The sequence below is a fragment of the Aegilops tauschii genome, unplaced genomic scaffold, assembly GCF_002575655.3.
Source record: "Aegilops tauschii subsp. strangulata cultivar AL8/78 unplaced genomic scaffold, Aet v6.0 ptg000339l_subseq_43514:103354_obj, whole genome shotgun sequence".
NCBI classification, from domain to species: domain Eukaryota; kingdom Viridiplantae; phylum Streptophyta; class Magnoliopsida; order Poales; family Poaceae; genus Aegilops; species Aegilops tauschii.
In genome coordinates this window covers 15,964-35,964 of record NW_027332590.1, presented here as the reverse complement: position 1 = coordinate 35,964, position 20,001 = coordinate 15,964, and the positions used below count along the sequence as shown (strand labels likewise).

The 20,001-nt window shown below is 47.9% G+C and overlaps 1 protein-coding gene across 4 annotated transcripts in view; it reads right to left on the bottom strand.

The window, feature by feature from the left end:
- Positions 1 to 20,001, bottom strand: part of LOC123493575 (uncharacterized) — a 23,350-nt gene extending 3,349 nt beyond the window's left edge. For 3 of the 4 annotated variants that reach the window (XR_012191287.1, XM_073506127.1, XM_073506128.1), the window contains exons 1-4: positions 19,577 to 20,001; positions 14,486 to 14,525; positions 1,000 to 2,339; positions 583 to 809 (exon numbers count right to left, since the gene is read on the bottom strand). Coding sequence is in view for 2 of the 4 variants with exons in the window: in XM_073506127.1 (XP_073362228.1) it covers positions 583 to 809; positions 1,000 to 1,016 (244 nt within the window). In the remaining 2 variants the exon portion in view is untranslated. Of the gene's footprint in view, positions 1 to 582; positions 810 to 989; positions 2,340 to 14,485; positions 14,526 to 19,576 lie in introns of all 4 variants that reach the window. The other variant, XR_012191288.1, reaches the window with a different exon arrangement.

Sequence of the window (20,001 nt, the reverse complement as noted above, 5' to 3'; positions counted from 1 at the left end):
CAACACCCCTCCCCCCGGCTCTATTCCGTACGATGGTCATCCTTAAATCAATCTATATAATTCCTTACGGGGGCACAAGACAGGCATGACCGCATGAGCTTATTACTTTGTTTTCCAATCCCCACAAGCACAACAATAGGATAGCGGGTGCAGCAAAATCACTGAACTTTTTTTGGGCCATGCCTGCACATTTGGTAATATTTGGGAAGGGGTATGGGAGTTTAGAGTAGGGAGTTGTATTAAGATTAAACATGGGATGAGACGTCTTATTCTTAATCCTCTGTTTGGCACACAATACAAATTATGTGTGAGATTTAAAGAGAAACAGTATTCCCTTATTTGTTTCATGGGAATTGATGAGTAACTAGACATGGGAAGTTAACGTAATTTATGATGAAGGGCTAAGATTGACTCACTAAAACAATTCCTTTCCAACTCCCACCCCCTCCCGTGTTAATAAAATGGTGGGAGTTGAAGCCTAAAGTCCCATGCCTATTCCCTTCTGAATTTCCAATCCCTCGATTCAAACAGTAGATTTGAAGTCTCGTACCCTTTCAATTTCCATTCCCTAAATGTAATTACCTCCAACCAAACACGCTGAAGATTCAGCCGGGTGGTCGCGGATATGGTTTGATCGCAGACTCGCCTGACTGACTAGACTGTTCGCATCGTTCCGGGCGGGGTCGCCGCCATTGAAGTACGCAGCCACAGACGACTCCCGCACGCCTACTGGACCGCCACTACCGGCCTCGCTCCCGTCGTTCAGATCCGAGCCAGCGGGGACAACCCCATCGATGAAGATTGGCAACCTGCCACAATGGGTCAGAGAAATCAGCGAGGCGGCGCCGAAGCTAACAAATCAAACACTACAAAACGCCGCCGGCACAGCCACACAGCAAGGGCCGGCACGGCCAGCCCGCAGCGCAAATACCATATAGGATTGGGGAGGGGAGGGGCGAGAGGAAGGGGCAAGGGGATGGGGTGCACACCGCCGCTCACCTGCACACCGGATCCATGGGTAATCGCCACCGGCGCTGCTAAGCATCGCCGTCCTCTCGATCTCCTTCTCCAGCCGCCGCCCTCCTCTCTGTTTTCTGCACTCGGAAACGCAAAAGCAGCCCGCTGTTGCGTGTTGTGGCCGAAAAATTTCTGGACCGTGGTACATGTATAAAGCGTTATTTTTTTTTGAGTAACGTATAAAGCGTACCTGTACCAGCGGTCCATGCGCACAGCCCCCTCCCTCCCCATTATCTCATCTTGGCTACCTTTACATACGGCTACTGCATTGCAAAACCAGAAGCTCATACTATAATGATGATGATTAGTTAACTAAAATCTGAAACTCTCTGGCCATTTTCTCTAGCTGATAGCAAGAATAATGAACAGCAAGCACTATACCCGATTAGTGTAGCGAATGCCTAATCAAGGTCCATCTGAATATAATTTAATTGTGTTTGATTTGGGCATGCATATAAGTTTGATATCCTGTTGCGGACAGTTGTTTCTCATTTGTTGTTGACCTGATCTAGATCCCTGAACTCTTGTGCTTTGAACCTGAACCTGAAGATTTTATAGCTGTTCAAAGCACTATAAGAAACCTGTTAATACATGACAGTTCATGTCCGTCACAGACCAGGCGAAAACTGTCATGCGTGGCCATGCATGACAGATTTGAATTCCGTCATGTATATCGCGTCATAATTTGACATCAAGTCGTCCATGACGGTTCTCGGCCGTCAAGGATTAGCCCGAGGCCCGCGCAGCCCAAACCAGGCCCTAACCTTCGTGACGGACGATGCCACGTAGGATTTCTGAATCATAAATTGGAATGACGTGGCTGCCTACATGGAAATTATTTTCGTCACGAAAATCATCATGGATTTAGGCACAATTTCAATTTAGTCCCATTATCTCTTTCTTTCCACCCAAGTTTCACCAACACATTTTTTAGCATAACTTGTTACACAGATCATAATGGCAACTTTCACCAAAGACAAGCATTTCCAAAATCGCGTACATACATATATCAATTAATATGCGTCCGCCCGCAGGTATCTACAACATTTGCAATTCACAATATTCTCCATGAAATAATAATTTACAACATATACAAAATATATCACACAACAAGATTAGGAAATAGTAGAATCCAGGTTACATAGACATAACATACAAACTATTAAGGTTTTTATTATAGGTCTTGCCGTCAGCCCTCCAAATGGCAATTATCACGTCATGACAGATTGTGATGGGCTGCACCGAGTAGCCCGCTACCCAATCATACCAAACATATTTACAAAACAACAGATATTGGTCGATACGGATAGATAACAAGAGAACTGCAAGAAAGTGAAAAATGGATTACATGCTGTCAAAAAATCGTAAATCTTATAGTGCCTACAAATGAGGATAACATAGTATCTACAACATATATGTTTCATTTATATCCAAATTAATTAAAACAGCCAAGTTACAGGTAAAAAATGAAGTGTTATGTACTTGTGCATACCATCCAAACAAGAAACAATTTATTTTTTTGCGCACTAGGCATGGGATTGATAGAAGAAGAGTACAAGCATGGGATTACAACGCTTACAAGGCCATGTGCGCACTAGGCATGGTGTACAAGCGAAGGAGCACAACAGATGGGGGTATGCTCAGCCCCGCGACCGAAAACTAGAGACTAAGCACCGGGGATAATGTTTTGCATTCCGGTGGCGCCCGCCTTGGTCCATAGTCGCGCCTCGTCCTTGATGGTGTCGGAGGTGAGGTTGATCGATGGTGTCGCTCCGTCAAAAATGCAAGCGTTGTGGTGCTTCCAAATCCACCAAGCTGAGAGGATGATGAGGGAGGATAGACCCTTGCGCATGGAAGCGGGCGCGAGGTCGAGAGAGGATTGCCACCATAACTGGAATGGTGTGCTGGGGTCAGGGAGGTTGATGGGCACACACGCCCAGCCGAGGATCTCGTGCCAAATTTGGCGAGAGAAAGAGCATCCGGCAAGAAGGTGGTGCATGGTCTCCTCCTCTTGGTCACACAGGGCGCAAGTGTCGTCGTGGGGCAATCCGCGGCGAGCCAGGCGTTCCGCGGTCCAGCAGCGGTCTTGCATGGCCAGCCAAAGGAAGAACTTGACGCGGAGAGGAGCCCAAGGTCGCCAGGTGAGCCGCCAGAAAGGGTCTTCACAAGCTTCGAAGAATAAGGCCTTGTAACAGGAACTTGCAGTATATGTAGCAGAAGAGGTCCATCGCCAGCGTAGCGTGTCCGGCTCGCTGGAGAGATTAGTGTGCCGCACCAAACACCATAGCTCGACGTGCTGCACCATGGCCGCCGGCCCAAGCGCGCCTCGGATATCCTGCACCCAAGAGCGCTGGTGTAGACCATCACACATGTAGCGCTCCTTCCGAAGGCGCCTTGGGACGAGAGCGAGAACGAGAGGGGCGATCTCGGCCACAGACCTGCCAGCGATCCAGTGGTCGGTCCAGAATCTGCAAGTATCTCCAGCTCCAAGCTGCCAAGTCGTGGAGGCTTTGAAAATTGCACTCGCGTTCGCGTCGTGGGGGATGTGAAGGTGGCTCCAGGGGCGAGTAGCGTCGGTACGTTGCAGCCATAGCCAACGAACACGAAGAGAGATGCCCGTACGCTGTATGCCTCGGATGCCGAGGCCACCGAGGGAGATAGGCCGGCATACACACTGCCAGTTGACGAGGCACTGACCACCGTTGGCCTTGTCTGATCCTGCCCATAAAAATCCGCGGATGATCCGGTTCACCTTCTTGATGGCAGTGCTGTTGAAGGCAATGGCCATGAGGAAGTGCGTGGGGATGGCACTTAGGACATGGTGCACAAGGGATAGGCGGTCTCCCTTGGATAGCATAGATGCCCGCCATGTGGAGAGCTTGCGCCCAAGCTTGTCAATGATCGGTTGCAAGCTCGTCGAAGAGGCCTTGCGGACTGAGAGGGGCAGCCCGAGGTAGGTGATGGGAATGTGAGTGACGGGACACTGCATCTCCGTGGCTATAGCAACAATGTGATCCTTGGTGCATTAGATAGGAGCGGCCGAACACTTGTCAAAGTTGGTTTGCAGCTGTGACGCCCGGATAATTAGGCTACAGTAATTCCCTGCTAATGGGGCCACATCACCACGATCACTGTTGTTATTCTCCCGATGATTCAATCCCGTTCAAATTCAAAATTCAAAATCAAGGCAAACGATAAAAGTTTTCAAACATTAAAACTAAAATGTTCAAATTGGAACAAATAAATCCTAAGTAATAATGGAGGAGAAACCACACTTTTATAAAATGTGTAAATACTCTAAAATGAGCAAAACAGCAGCTACATATAATTAAATGCTTTTTATAATATATAAAATATTAAACTAATTTATTTGGGAGCCCAAGTTATTGTGACATTAGAATAAGTAGTAACACTATTTTAGGAACTAATTTAGCATTTTATAAAACTATAGTAAATAGAAAGTGAGATAAAACAGTAAAAAGGAAATAGATAAAAGAAAACCAAACCAATAAAAAAAAAAGGACCCCCGGGCCAACCGACCCAACAGGTCGGCCCAGTCAGCCACCAGGCCAGCCCACCCCGTCGCCTTATCCCCGCACCCCCCCTGTGACCTAAAGCCACGTCCCCCACTCCCCCACCCACGACTCTTCCTCCCTCGCACGCTCCCTCCCCTTGTTTCCAGATCGGGCGCCCCTGGCACCGATCGATGCCGCCGCCTGCGCCCGACGTCCTCCCCGCCACCTCAGACTACGCCGGGAGCACCGCCTCCGCCGTCTTCGTCAACTACAAGGACGTATCGGAGCTCGGGACCTCTGCCTCGCGCCGATCGAGCCGTTCCCTTCCCCGGATCGCCGTCACCCGCCGCCGGACCTCGTCGCCTCGCCGCACGTCGTCCCCGTCGTCCTCACCACGCCCCGCTGCCTAAGACCCTACAACCCCGGTGAGGCCCCCCGGCCTCTCCTTCTCTCCCCGCGTCGTCGCCCGTTACCGCCCCATCTCCGTCGTGGCCGCCCCTGCCGCGCTGGCCGCTGCTGCTGCTCTCCAACGCCTCGCCCGTGCGGCCCCGCTTCGCCCTGCCGCCCGCTTCCCCCACTGCTGCCCACCTCGCTCGCCGCTGCCTCCCGCCGGAGCTCCACGCCGGCCGCCGCTGCTGCCGCTCCCCACGCTCGCCCGCGCCTCTGCTCGCGTTGATCTTACGAGGCCGGGCATGACCCAGAAAAGTGTGTCCGGCCAAATGGGATCGAGCGTGTTGGGTTATGTGGTGCACCCCTGCAGGGAAGTTTATCTATTCGAATAGCCGTGTCCCTCGGTAAAAGGACGACCCGGAGTTGTACCTTGACCTTATGACAACTAGAACCGGATACTGAATAAAATACACCCTTCCAAGTGCCAGATACAACCCGGTGATCGCTCTCTAACAGGGCGACGAGGAGGGGATCGCCGGGTAGGATTATGCTATGCGATGCTACTTGGAGGATTTCAATCTACTCTCTTCTACATGCTGCAAGACGGAGATGACCAGAAGCGTAGTCATCGACAGGACTAGCTACCCCCCTTTTATTCTGGCATTCTGCAGTTCAGTCCACTGATATGCCCCTTTACACACATACCCATGCATATGTAGTGTAGCTCCTTGCTTGCGAGTACTTTGGATGAGTACTCACGGTTGCTTCTCTCCCTCTTTTCCCCCTTTCCTTGCTATCTGGTTGTCGCAACCAGATGCTGGAGTCCAGGAGCCAGACGCCACCGTCGACGACGACACCTACGACACTGGAGGTGCCTACTACTACGTGCAGGCCGCTGACGATGACCAGGAGTAGTTAGGAGGATCCCAGGCAGGAGGCCTGCGCCTCGTTCGATCTGTATCCCAGTTTGTGCTAGCCTTCTTAAGGCAAACTTGTTTAACTTATGTCTGTACTCAGATATTGTTGCTTCCGCTGACTCGTCTATGATCGAGCACTTGTATTCGAGCCCTCGAGGCCCCTGGCTTGTATTATGATGCTTGTATGACTTATTTATGTTGTAGAGTTGTGTTGTGATATCCTCCCGTGAGTCCCTGATCTTGATCGTACACATTTGCGTGCATGATTAGTGTACGGTCAAATCGGGGGCGTCACAAGTTGGTATCAGAGCCGACTGCCTGTAGGAATCCCCCTTTCCAACTCCTTGGCCGAAGTCGAGTCTAGACATTGCAAAAACTTTTACTAACATGGCTGTGTGTCTTACGGGCCCACGTCGCCATTGGGTGGTATTAGGATCTTTTACTCCTTGTCTCTGGGACTCTGATCTCTCTTCTATTCGGGTTAAGTGAGTTTTGCTAAATCTAACATTAGGATCTCGTTATCGCTTTCACCCGGAGAGCCCCTTATTACTAATGATCGTCTGCTGCACGTGAAGACCCTGAAGATACTCTCCGCTGATAACCCAAGAACTTGTGTTCATCGCTTTTACAATTCCCTTTCATCGATGAACTCCTATGGATAACCACGTATACTCGCAATTCATACAATGTTTCCCAGTTGATCTTGTTACTACAAGATACCCCGTAATGCTCTCTGTTGTTCAAAGAATCCTTTGAGCTTACTGCTATGCTGTTCTTTGACACCTGAATACCCCTACGGATAATTCTCGCACTTACCGAGTATCCGCTCATCCCCAGTTGAATTCAAGTATATCACAAAAGTGTTCAGAATACCATTCGATCTTCCGAAAATCCTCAGGAGCCTATTGCTCTTGAAATTCTTGCTTGCTTGCATTATGGATAATCCCATAAGTCTCGTAATCTTATAGTCATTCCTTGTCATTATCATTTTGAGTCTGTTGATTCAAAATATTGCGAATGCTCACAATCCTCAATCAGATCCTAGAATTCTTCCTTCTGGCTCAAACGTCATTTTTAACATGAGCTGGATCTCGACCTATCAAATTGCCATCGATTGTACCCCTAAGCCTACTCACTTATCCATCCTTGATCAGAGCGTTGCTTCTGACCCCCTGATTTGGAAATCATAATTCTTTTTGCATTCGAACTTTGAGTTAGTCAGTTGTTTCTATAATCAGATCTCCTTGCATTCTTCTTCCTCTGGTTGAGTACCGATGCTCACATCAGATCCCTTGTGGACCATCGGTTCCTTTGTTGGATTTTATCCGACAGTGTCCTTCCTATTGAATAACCTTGTGAGTCTTTCCATGGGTATATAATGCCTTTGGTAAATTGTATCCTCTGTTTTCTCAACCATGCTCCGTTTTCGAGCTGGTGGTATTTACTGTTGAAGCTGGTGGTATATGATTCCACGATACCCTGACGGGTTGAACCTATGCCTTCCTTAATATGTGTGAACTCAGAAGTTTTCACGAGTCATACTCATCTGGTATTTCACGAGGTAAAACTTTCAACACTATGCCTTTATCAAAGCGAGGAGTGAATGGAAGGTTATACAGTGAAGAAGTGGGAGTCGACCTTGAACCTTTGTGTTCATGCCCATGGACACGATGTAGATCCTATCATGGAAGCTTCTTATAATAATAACTATTTCCCTGGTATAATATCATCTGGTATCGGTGAATTGATCCTTTGCGATCGTGGTTCCGACCATGTTCTCCTTTAAATACCATTTCCTATGCAAGTTTAAGTAATTGTCTTCTATAGAGCAATACCCCAATCCACCCTCTACTTTGATTTGTCGTCGAGTATTGCCCCCTGGTATCTCGAGACTATCACGGAACCGCATAACTTCTTATGAGTTCTTCATCAAGTACTACATTCTCACGGATTACTATTTTTCCTGGGTTTTGAGTGGTTAATCACTCGAGTACCCCGACAATTGAATCGAGTCCGCACTACGGTTCAACAACTTTTAGTAATGTTCCTTACTTACGAGTTTGTACCCGATCGCGTCATTCCTAGCCTGTTTGGCTATATCATTATCTTGATGATTTTAACTGTGCTACCTGGTCCTTATTCCCGGAGCACCACTTCGACGATGAGCTAAGCTTACGTCGATTTTCCTCGTCATATCGTTTCACCTCGAACAACAAACTTGACCCCGAGTTTGTGTGCTACCCGTGGTTCCAATAACCTTTCGCTTTCATCATTCCTTTGACTTGATGTCATCGTCGATCGATTACATCTCCATGAAACCTCTCGACAAAATTTGTCATGATCATCATCAACATTCTGAGTTCCTCCAGGATATCAATTGAATTCATGATGAGAAATACCATCCTTGCCCCTCGATGATTTGTGTTATCATCGGCAACATTCTTGCTTTCCCTTCAATACAAACTTGTTCATGTTTTGTGTTGTACCTTGAGATCCTTATTATCCAACTTATGTTATGTTCTACCTTGGAGTATTGCTATCTCTTATGTCAAGGATATTGTGAGAATTTCTCCACCTCTTGAGAATTCTTGATATAGTAATACTTCTCGCCATCTCCATTTGCTTTCTGATCCCCGTGTTGTTTCTAACCTGAATACCGACAATTGAACTAGGATGCGTGAATTCAAAACTTCTAGCAATCCTATTGCTTTGGAGCTAATGGTCGATAGTTCATGCTTAGACTATTGGTTAATGAATCATCATTCGAACATTGATCGTGCTACCTAGCCCATATTTCGGGTGCACCGTCAACCAATGTTCAATCGTGTATGTTTCCTCGAGCATACCTCATTATATCATTTGAACTGACAAAAGTTATCTCCTTGTTCACATAAGTGTGGAAATCCCTCTTTTTGGAAATCTCGAGGAATTGTCGCTGAGTCAATCAGTCACCTCCTCACCTCCCCTTGATTTAATGATGAACTCTTGTTTCGGAACTTGGTTTCATAGTTCATTTCCCGAGAATCTTACAATGTCATCTCGACAATTCGTGTTGCACCTTTCTTCTCAGGCATCCCGAGTCTGAGTTATCCTGACACCAATCAGATCTGAATCTCGGTCAGATATGATGGTTGGAACATATTTCCAAGAGTTGTCACATTGGTCTATTCATGACCCGGTAAGGTGATGTCATGCCTAACACACCTGGCCAGAGGACCTATTGTTATAGGTTTTCCCTTTTAGCAAGGTTAGCTGTTCTTCCATGAGGAAATTGTAAGACTTATTCTATAAGTTGTTCCTGATGGGTCCTTTTTGTTTCCTAAGTCTGATCCTCACCTGTTGACCATGTCAATGCTACCTCGAAGCATGTCTATGGTACTCCGATTTTCAACAGGAACATTTGAAGCCCAATGCTAAATGTTTCCTGCTCAATTATCCAAACACCGTTGTATGGGTAATGTCATGAAATTTCTCTCCCCTACCTAAAGAGTTTTCTACATTATATCCTGTCATGAATATCATGCTCAGCTTGTCCTTGGGAAGGATATACCCTTGAAATATGTGTTTAAACACATTTTCCTTTCCATTCTTCTGTTTAATCTGATAATCATATTTTCCTTTCCATTGTTTGGTTTAACCTTTCTGGTGATCTATATGATCTAAGCAGTAATATTCTCCTGCTTATGTAAACACCTCGGTGTACAACTCTGTCAGTAAGACCCTGTTACTATTGTTGGTGACATTTCGGTAACCACCGATGGATGAGAATTTTGCCTAATGGTCCGCCTCATTTCAACGGGCAGGGAAATGGTTCTCTTCGTCCCTCGCCCTTGGTACCGACGATGTTGCTGACATATAACTGACAGGTTAACCTCTGACATGCCTTGCTATCATGATCGTGCAAGATGTCACCGCCCTTCCTACTTTTAACCCACATGGTGGGCCCATAACCCACAGTTCCACAGGATCGAAACCTGACTCTCCTGAAAACACCCCTGTTCCCATGGTTGTTCCTCGCGCGTGGCCTTGTATGTAATTCATGAGCCACCTTCCGAGAGATCATCAATTCTGGCATCAGACAAAATACTTATTTCCGTTGCTTTGAACCCCTTTCACGCCCTGTAACAGGCATAGAATGATTGCCTGCCCGCTCGAAACTTTCCATGACACCTCCTCACGTTGCTCTTGATATTTTCTTAAGTTTCAGTTCGAGAGTTACTTACCGCCACCTTCCCCGATGTTAGCTACCAGATAGTCAACCTTGCAGAGGTCCGTTCTCCCGGAATACCCACCCTTTATTCTTTCGTAAGTACGATGGAAATCCCGAAGGAATGATGACGACTTCATCATGATGACCTGAAGCGGAGAAATGAAGACCTCAACGTAATGGATCGACCTCTTCGAGAAGAGCAACCAAGACCGAGAAGAATCGTTAGAATTTCGTAACCAGGACTTTCCCCCTTACACCCCTCTTAAATCTCGGGACGAGATTTCATGTAGTGGAGGAGAATTGTGACGCCCGGATAATTAGGCTACAGTAATTCCCTGCTAATGGGGCCACATCACCACGATCACTGTTGTTATTCTCCCGATGATTCAATCCCGTTCAAATTCAAAATTCAAAATCAAGGCAAACGATAAAAGTTTTCAAACATTAAAACTAAAATGTTCAAATTGGAACAAATAAATCCTAAGTAATAATGGAGGAGAAACCACACTTTTATAAAATGTGTAAATACTCTAAAATGAGCAAAACAGCAGCTAAAACCAATAATTAAATGCTTTTTATAATATATAAATATTAAACTAATTTATTTGGGAGCCCAAGTTATTGTGACATTAGAATAAGTAGTAACACTATTTTAGGAACTAATTTAGCATTTTATAAAACTATAGTAAATAGAAAGTGAGATAAAACAGTAAAAAGGAAATAGATAAAAGAAAACCAAACCAATAAATAAATAAAAAGAAAGACCCCCGGGCCAACCGACCCAACAGGTCGGCCCAGTCAGCCACCAGGCCAGCCCACCCCGTCGCCTTATCCCCGCACCCCCCCTGTGACCTAAAGCCACGTCCCCCACTCCCCCCCCCACGACTCTTCCTCCCTCGCACGCTCCCTCCCCTTGTTTCCAGATCGGACGCCCCTGGCACCGATCGATGCCGCCGCCCGCGCCCGACGTCCTCCCCGCCACCTCAGACTACGCCGGGAGCACCGCCTCCGCCGTCTTCGTCAACTACAAGGACGCATCGGAGCTCGAGACCTCTGCCTCGCGCCGATCGAGCCGTTCCCTTCCCCGGATCGCCGTCACCCGCCGCCGGACCTCGTCGCCTCGCCGCACGTCGTCCCCGTCGTCCTCACCACGCCCCGCTGCCTAAGACCCTACAACCCCGGTGAGGCCCCCCGGCCTCTCCTTCTCTCCCCGCGTCGTCGCCCGTTACCGCCCCATCTCCGTCGTGGCCGCCCCTGCCGCGCTGGCCGCTGCTGCTGCTCTCCAACGCCTCGCCCGTGCGGCCCCGCTTCGCCCTACCGCCCGCTTCCCCCACTGCTGCCCACCTCGCTCGCCTCTGCCTCCCGCCGCTGCTGCCGCTCCCCACGTTCTCCCGCGCCTCTGCTCGCGCCCCCCCGTCGCCCGGGCAAGCTACGGCCTCGGGCACGCGCACCACACCCGGGCGCCCGCTAACGCCGAACCCACTTCCCCCCTGGCCCCATGACATGTGGGGACCAGCCCCTGGAACATTAAAAAATAAAAATAAAAATATTAATTAATTAAAGACTTAATTAACTTAATTCAGCCTAATTAACCTAATCACTTAATTAAATTAACTAATCATGTTTAGTTAACCTAAGTCAATGACAACCGGGACCCACGCGTCAGTTTGACCAAGTCAACTGACTGTTGACTGCTGACATCACCCTGATGTCATGCTGACGTCATAATGACATTTCCTAATTAATTTAAGTCTGTTAATTCTAAAATGAATTAAAAACTTTGAAAATTAATATAAAATAATCCGTAACTCGGATGAAAATACTTTCTACATGAAAGTTGCTCAGAACGACGAGACGAATCCGGATACGCAGCCCGTTCGTCCGCCACACATCCCTAGCATAGCAAACTCGCAACTTTCCGCCTCCGTTTCATCTGTCCGAAAATGCGAAACATCGGGAATACTTTCCCGGATGTTTCCCCCCTTCGTCGGTATCACCGCCTACCGCGTTAGGGCACACCTAGCACCGCGCATTGTCTTGTCATGCACCGCCATGCTTATGTTTGCATTGTATTTACTGCTTCTTCCCCCTCTTCCCTCCGGTAGACTACAAGACCGACGCTGCTGCTGCCCAGTTCGACTACGGAGTTGACGATCCCTCCTACTTGCCAGAGCAACCAGGCAAGCCCCCCCCTTGATCACCAGATATCGCCTAGTCTTCTCTATACTGCTTGCATTAGAGTAGTGTAGCATGTTACTGCTTTCCGTTAATCCTATCCTGATGCATAGCCTGACATTGTTGCTACAGTTGTTACCCTTACCTGCTATCCTACTGCTTAGTATAGGATGCTAGTGTTCCATCAGTGGCCCTACACTCTTGTCCGTCTGCCATGCTATACTACTGGGCCGTGATCACTTCGGGAGGTGATCACGGGTATATACTATATACATTATATACATGACACATGTGGTGATTAAAGTCGGGTCGGCTCGGTGAGTACCCGCAAGTGATTCTGATGAGGGGGCTGAAAGGACAGGTGGCTCCACCCCGGTAGAGGTGGGCCTGGGTTCCTGACGGCCCCCGACTGTTACTTGTGGCGGAGCAACAGGGCAGGTTGAGACCGCCTAGGTGAGAGGTGGGCCTGGCCCTGGTCGGCGTTCGCGGATACTTAACACGCTTAACAAGATCTTGGTATTTGATCTGAGTCTGGCCATTTGGTCTATACGCACTAACCATCTACGCGGGAGTAGTTATGGGTATCCCGGCGTCGTGGTATCAGCCGAAGCCTTCGTGACGTCAGCGACTGAGTGGCGCGCGCCGGATTGGACTGGAACGCCACTAGGCTAGGTCTGCTTCCGGTCGCGTACGCAACGTGCAGGTGTGCATAGGGCGATGGGCCCAGACCCCTGCGCGCATAGGGTTAGACCGGCGTGCTGACCTCTCTGTTGTGCTTAGGTGGGGCTGCGACGCGTTGATCTTACGAGGCCGGGCATGACCCAGAAAAGTGTGTCCGGCCAAATGGGATCGAGCGTGTTGGGTTATGTGGTGCACCCCTGCAGGGAAGTTTATCTATTCGAATAGCCGTGTCCCTCGGTAAAAGGACGACCCGGAGTTGTACCTTGACCTTATGACAACTAGAACCGGATACTGAATAAAATACACCCTTCCAAGTGCCAGATACAACCCGGTGATCGCTCTCTAACAGGGCGACGAGGAGGGGATCGCCGGGTAGGATTATGCTATGCGATGCTACTTGGAGGATTTCAATCTACTCTCTTCTACATGCTGCAAGACGGAGATGACCAGAAGCGTAGTCATCGACAGGACTAGCTACCCCCCTTTTATTCTGGCATTCTGCAGTTCAGTCCACTGATATGCCCCTTTACACATATACCCATGCATATGTAGTGTAGCTCCTTGCTTGCGAGTACTTGGATGAGTACTCACGGTTGCTTCTCTTTCCCCCTTTCCTTGCTATCTGGTTGTCGCAACCAGATGCTGGAGTCCAGGAGCCAGACGCCACCGTTGACGACGACACCTACGACACTGGAGGTGCCTACTACTACGTGCAGGCCGCTGACGACGACCAGAAGTAGTTAGGAGGATCCCAGGCAGGAGGCCTGCGCCTCGTTCGATCTGTATCCCAGTTTGTGCTAGCCTTCTTAAGGCAAACTTGTTTAACTTATGTCTGTACTCAGATATTGTTGCTTCCACTGACTCGTCTATGATCGAGCACTTGTATTCGAGCCCTCGAGGCCCCTGGCTTGTATTATGATGCTTGTATGACTTATTTATGTTGTAGAGTTGTGTTGTGATATCCTCCCGTGAGTCCCTGATCTTGATCGTACACATTTGCGTGCATGATTAGTGTACGGTCAAATCGGGGGCGTCACAGCAGCCCAGAAGCGAGGGCAAAGACGTGGAGGAGCCTGCGAACCGTGGCGAGGTCGTGAGAGTCCGGATGGCAGAAGATGACCACATCGTCGGCATAAAGGGATATGCTCGAAGCTGCGTGACGGGTGGTCAAGCGATGAAGGAGGCCCAGCTGAACCGCACGTAGCAGCATGGAGTTCAGCACGTCGATGACCAAGGTGAAGAGCATGGGTGAGACCGGATCGCCTTGACGGAGGCCGTGAGCGTGGTCGATCGGAGGCCCTGGGTGGCCATTGATGAGAACTCTCGTGGAGGCCGTGGAAAGGAGCATGGAGATCCACTCGCGCCAACGAACAAGAAACAAAAATGAAGTGTTGATACTTGACAGTTAAAGCTTAGATAAAAAAAAGTGAAAATAAATCAAAAAGCTACGAAGGAGACAGTACTGGACCTATATAAGAATGTAAAATTTTAGCCCAAGGATACAGTTATCAAGAATCCAGCTGAAGAATTAGTATTTGAAAGGAACAATAATATATTCACAAATGGAGATGCAAAATTACCAGCAGCGGTGAGTTGACACGTTTCTCAGCAACCAGGACACTGCAATCCATAGCAGAAGGATTACATGCAGACCAGAATAAGAACACCAACTTTTCAACATTAAAGGTTACAAAAAGTAAGACATCAAGTTTCATCAGGAATACCACTAGGGGAAAACTCATATGACTGGAAATTATGAATTAGTTCTCCAACAAGAGATTATGTTTGGAATATCTGTCATTTGGTGCAGAAAAAATAAAACTACATTATGTGTGTGTACATCTAAATCCCAAAGATGCAGATTGTTACAATATTTCATTATTTTATTGTTTCAATCATGTCTAATGGAGCAGCTTGTTCAATGGTAATCTTGTGCCTCTCCCTCTCACTCAGGGAGCAGCTTATTCAGTGGGGTAAACTCGTATGCTTAGCTTTCTTCCATCTACAAAAGCTGAAAGGGAGAAGGAGAATCACACAAGTTAACCACCGAAAAAGCTGCTCCGTGAGTGAGAGGGAGAGGCACAAGATTTACCACTGAATAAGCTGCTCCATCAGGTTTATGCACTTGGTCCCCATCAGGTTTCAAAAATATATATAATTGTAGTTTATGCACCGGTCCTTCCATTAACTTAAAACTATTTTTTTTCATGCATCCTTTTCTAATGCATAACTCCGCCTATGTTGTCTCAACATAGCCGGTCCCAAGCCCGGGTAAAGGAGGAGGGTTGTGATAGGCTTGGCGAGCCAACGTAAAAACTCAGCCACTCTTATGGAGATGAAACCCAATAGATTTTCGTTGGGGCGTAACCCTCTCAGCGACGCGCCACATCGGAACCCGGGTGTGGTGGAAAATGGGCAAGGGCCGGGCCGTTACCCCCCAGGTGGCGCGCCGTATCTTGATCTGGATACGGTGGCAAGTGAGTGAGGATCGGGTCGTCGCATCCTTAGTGGCGCGCTACATCGGCGCCCGGATGTAGTGGAAAATGAGCAAGGGTCTTCGCATTTGACTCGACGAGTGCAAAGGGTAAGGAAGCTAGCCGAGCCTAGGAGGATTCGCTTAGGTAGCTGGAATGTAGGGTCTCTGATAGGGAAGCTCCGGGAGCTAGTTGATGCAGCGGTGAGGAGAGGTGTTGATATCCTTTGCGTCCAAGAAACCAAATGGAGAGGACAGAAGGCGAAGGAGGTGGAGGATACCGGCTTCAAGCTATGGTACACGGGGACGGCTGCAAACAGAAGTGGCGTAGGCATCTTGATCAACAAGAGCCTCAAGTATGGAGTGGTAGACGTCAAGAGACGTGGGGACCGGATTATCTTGGTCAAGCTGGTAGTTGAGGACTTGCTTCTCAATGTTATCAGCGCGTATGCCCCGCAAGTAGGCCACAATGAAAACACCAAGAGGGAGTTCTGGGAAGGCCTGGAAGACATGGTTAGGAGTGTACCGATTGGTGAGAAGCTCTTCATAGGAGGAGACCTCAATGGCCACGTGGGTACATCTAACACAGGTTTTGAAGGGGCGCATGGGGGCTTTGGCTATGGCATCAGGAATCAAGAAGGGGAAGATGTCTTAAGTTTTGCTCTAGCCTACAACATGATTGTAGCTAACACCCTCTTTAAAAAGAGAGAATCACATCTGGTGACTTTTAGTAGTGGCCAACACTCTAGCCAGATTGATTTCATCCTCTCGAGAAGAGAAGATAGGCGTGCGTGCCTAGACTGTAAGGTGATACCTGGAGAGAGTGTTGTACCCCAGTATAAGCTGGTGGTTGCTGACTTCCGCTTTCGGATTCGTGTCCAGCGGGATAAGCGTGCCAAAGTCGCTAGAACGAAGTGGTGGAAGCTCAAGGGGGAGGTAGCTCAGGCGTTCAAGGAGAGGGTCATTAAGGAGGGCCCTTGGGAGGAAGGAGGGGATGCGGACAATGTGTGGATGAAGATGGCGACTTGCATTCGTAAGGTGGCCTCAGAGGAGTTTGCAGTGTCTAGGGGAAGGAGAAGCGAAGATAAGGATACCTGGTGGTGGAATGATGATGTCCAGAAGGCGATTAAAGAGAAGAAAGATTGCTTCAGACGCTTATACCTGGATAGGAGTGCAGACAACATAGAGAAGTACAAGATGGCGAAGAAGGCCGCAAAGCGAGCTGTTGGTGAAGCAAGGGGTCGGGCGTATGAGGACCTCTACCAACGGTTAGGCACGAAGGAAGGCGAAAGAGACACCTATAAGATGGCCAAGATCCGAGAGAGGAAGACGAGGGATATTGGCCAAGTCAAATGCATCAAGGACGGAGCAGGCCAACTCTTGGTGAAGGACGAGGAGATTAAGCATAGATGGCGTGAGTACTTCGACAAGCTGTTCAATGGGGAGAATGAGAGTTCTACCATTGAATTGGACGGCTCCTTTGATGAGACCAGCATGCGTTTTGTGCGGCGAATCCAGGAGTCTGAGGTCAAGGAGGCCTTAAAAAGGATGAAGGGAGGCAAGGCGATGGGCCCGGATTGTATCCCCATTGAGGAGTGGAAAGGTCTCGGGGACATAGCGATAGTATGGCTAACCAAGCTTTTCAACCTCATCTTTCGGGCAAACAAGATGCCAGAAGAATGGAGACGGACTATATTAGTACCAATCTTCAAGAACAAGGGGGATGTTCAGAGTTGTTCTAATTACCGTGGAATTAAGCTGATGAGCCATACAATGAAGCTATGGGAGAGAGTCATTGAGCACCGCTTAAGAAGAATGACAAGCGTGACCAAAAATCAGTTTGGTTTCATGCCTAGGAGGTCGACCATGGAAGCCATTTTCTTGGTACGACAACTTATGGAGAGAGATAGGGAGCAAACGAAGGACTTGCATATGGTGTTCATTGACTTGGAGAAGGCCTATGATAAGATACCGCGGAATGTCATGTGGTGGGCCTTGGAGAAACACAAAGTCCCAACAAAGTACATTACCCTCATCAAGGACATGTACGATAATGTTGTGACAAGTGTTCGAACAAGTGATGTCGACACTGATGACTTCCCGATTAAGATAGGACTGCATCAGGGGTCAGCTTTGAGCCCTTATCTTTTTTGCATTGGTGATGGATGAGGTCACAAGGGATATACAAGGAGATATCGCATGGTGTATGCTCTTTGCGGATGATGTGGTGCTAGTTGACAATAGTCGGACGGGGGTAAATAGGAAGTTAGAGTTATGGAGACAAACCTTGGAATCGAAAGGGTTTAGGCTTAGGACTAAAACCGAGTACATGATGTGCGGTTTCAGTACTACTAGGTCTGAGGAGGAGGAGGTTAGCATTGATGGCCAGGTGATACCTCAGAAGGACACCTTTCGGTATTTGGGGTCAATGTTGCAGGAGGATGGGGGTATTGATGAAGATGTGAACCATCATATCAAAGCCGGATGGATTAAGTGGCGCCAAGCTTCTGGCATTCTCTGTGACAAGAGAGTGCCACAAAAGCTAAAAGGCAAGTTCTACAGGACGGCGGTTCGACCCGCAATGTTGTATGACGCTGAGTGTTGGCCGACTAAAAGGCGACATGTTCAACAGTTAGGTGTGGCGGAGATGCGTATGTTGAGATGGATGTGTGGCCACACGAGAAGGATCGAGTCTGGAATGAGGATATACAAGATAGAGTTGGGGTAGCACCAATTGAAGAGAAGCTTGTCCAACATCGTCTGAGATGGTTTGGGCATATTCAGCGTAGGCCTTCAGAAGCTCCAGTGCATAACGGGCGGCTAAGGCGTGCGGAGAATGTCAAGAGAGGGCGGGGTAGACCGAATTTGACATGGGAGGAGTCCGTTAAGAGAGACCTGAAGGATTGGAGTATCACCAAAAGAGCTAGCTATGGACAGGGGTGCGTGGAAGCTTGCTATCCATGTGCCAGAGCCATGAGTTGGTTGCGAGATCTTATGGGTTTCACCTCTAGCCTACCCAACTTGTTTGGGACTAAAGGCTTTGTTGTTATTGTTGTCCTTTTCTAATGCATACATATAGAGACAAACTTAACTGAACTCGTCTCTCTCTCTGAACAAACTGAAATTCTCAAGTACACGTACATTCCGTGAGATACTGAAATTCTCAAGTACACATACATTCAGTGAGATACTGAAATTCTCTATTACACGTACATTCAGGACATGGTCTAGTTCATTGATTAGAAAGCAAGAAGACTTGCACACATAGTAGAAGTTCATAAGTTCAGCCAACTAACTTGTACATACTTAGTTCAAGCAGGACATGGTCTGATTCATTACATTACAAAGCAATAACCTATGCAAAAAAGAAGTAAACAAAGTAAAATTAGGTACTGCAAGCCTCACCATTTAAAAAGATGTTCATCACAGAAATGCATTACATATTTTGTTTAAAACCAGTCTATGAATGCAGAATAAATGCAGGGGATTGGTTTCTCAATAGAGAGGCAAGATTGAATTGGCAGCAGTACCTAATTTTGTTTCTAGTTAATAATTAGCAGCAATAAGCTCATTAAGATCTATGATAAGCCAAACAACCAGCACTAGTTGGAATAAAAAAACAAAGATCTTACCCTGCTATTGAGAAACTGATAAAAACAAACAAGCCAGCTAGAAATTTCCGCAAAAAAAAGCCAGCTAGAAATGGAGCAATCATGTAGATTCAATCTGGAGCAAAATATTCACTTCCACGCAAGAACTAGCACTTCAAAAGCTTCAGCAATAATCACACATCGATAGGAGGACATTAATCTCTTGCTGTTCCGAGGACTAAGATATAAGATAGCTAAAGAAAATGAAGATGGAAAATCTGTCTATTCTTTTAGATTCGTAAGAAAACTTTGTAGCAATGTAAATTCTAGTAACATGCAACTGGCTGCCCTGGTCAAAATCTTCACACCTAGTCATAGCAATATTATTTTCTTTCTTCCAACTGAAAAATAATTCATGATCTGAAAAATCGAACATAGAAGAGGCTATCTCAAGATATGAAGTGCTAAGCAACATCATGGACAAAAATTACAGAGAGGACAACCTAGTTGAGACAAGGTCCCTCGTGTACGACCTAGTTGGGACAACCTCGTCGGCATGCACAAAAAAATTTGTGGAACAGAGGGGATGGGGAGAAGCAAAGCCTCACCAGATCTTGAGGAGGAGCATGAGGAAGAGGTGTCGGCGAGATCCAGGAGGACGCCATTGGCACACGGGCATCGCCAAGATCCCAAGGTCAGCTCGCCGTAGGACGTCGCCATCCTCCCGCATCTGCTACCGCTCGGGGCCCTTCTCTTGTGCCGCACGTTTCGTCCTCCCCTGACCGGCCAAGGACGTGGTGGTCATCGTCGTGGTAGTTGACGATGCAGTGGTTTTCCAGATCTAGAAAGAGGTAATAGATGTCAGGGAATAGAGTGGCGGCAGTTGACGGTGCGGTGGTCATCGTCCTGCCTCTAGGAGAGAAGAGGGAGGGCCGGCGGTGAACTTTGGGAAGAGGGAGGCGATGAGATCTTGGGTGGCGGCGCTGTGTGGGGAACGATGGGGAAGCAGGAGGGGGCTGTGCAGGAGGGAGAG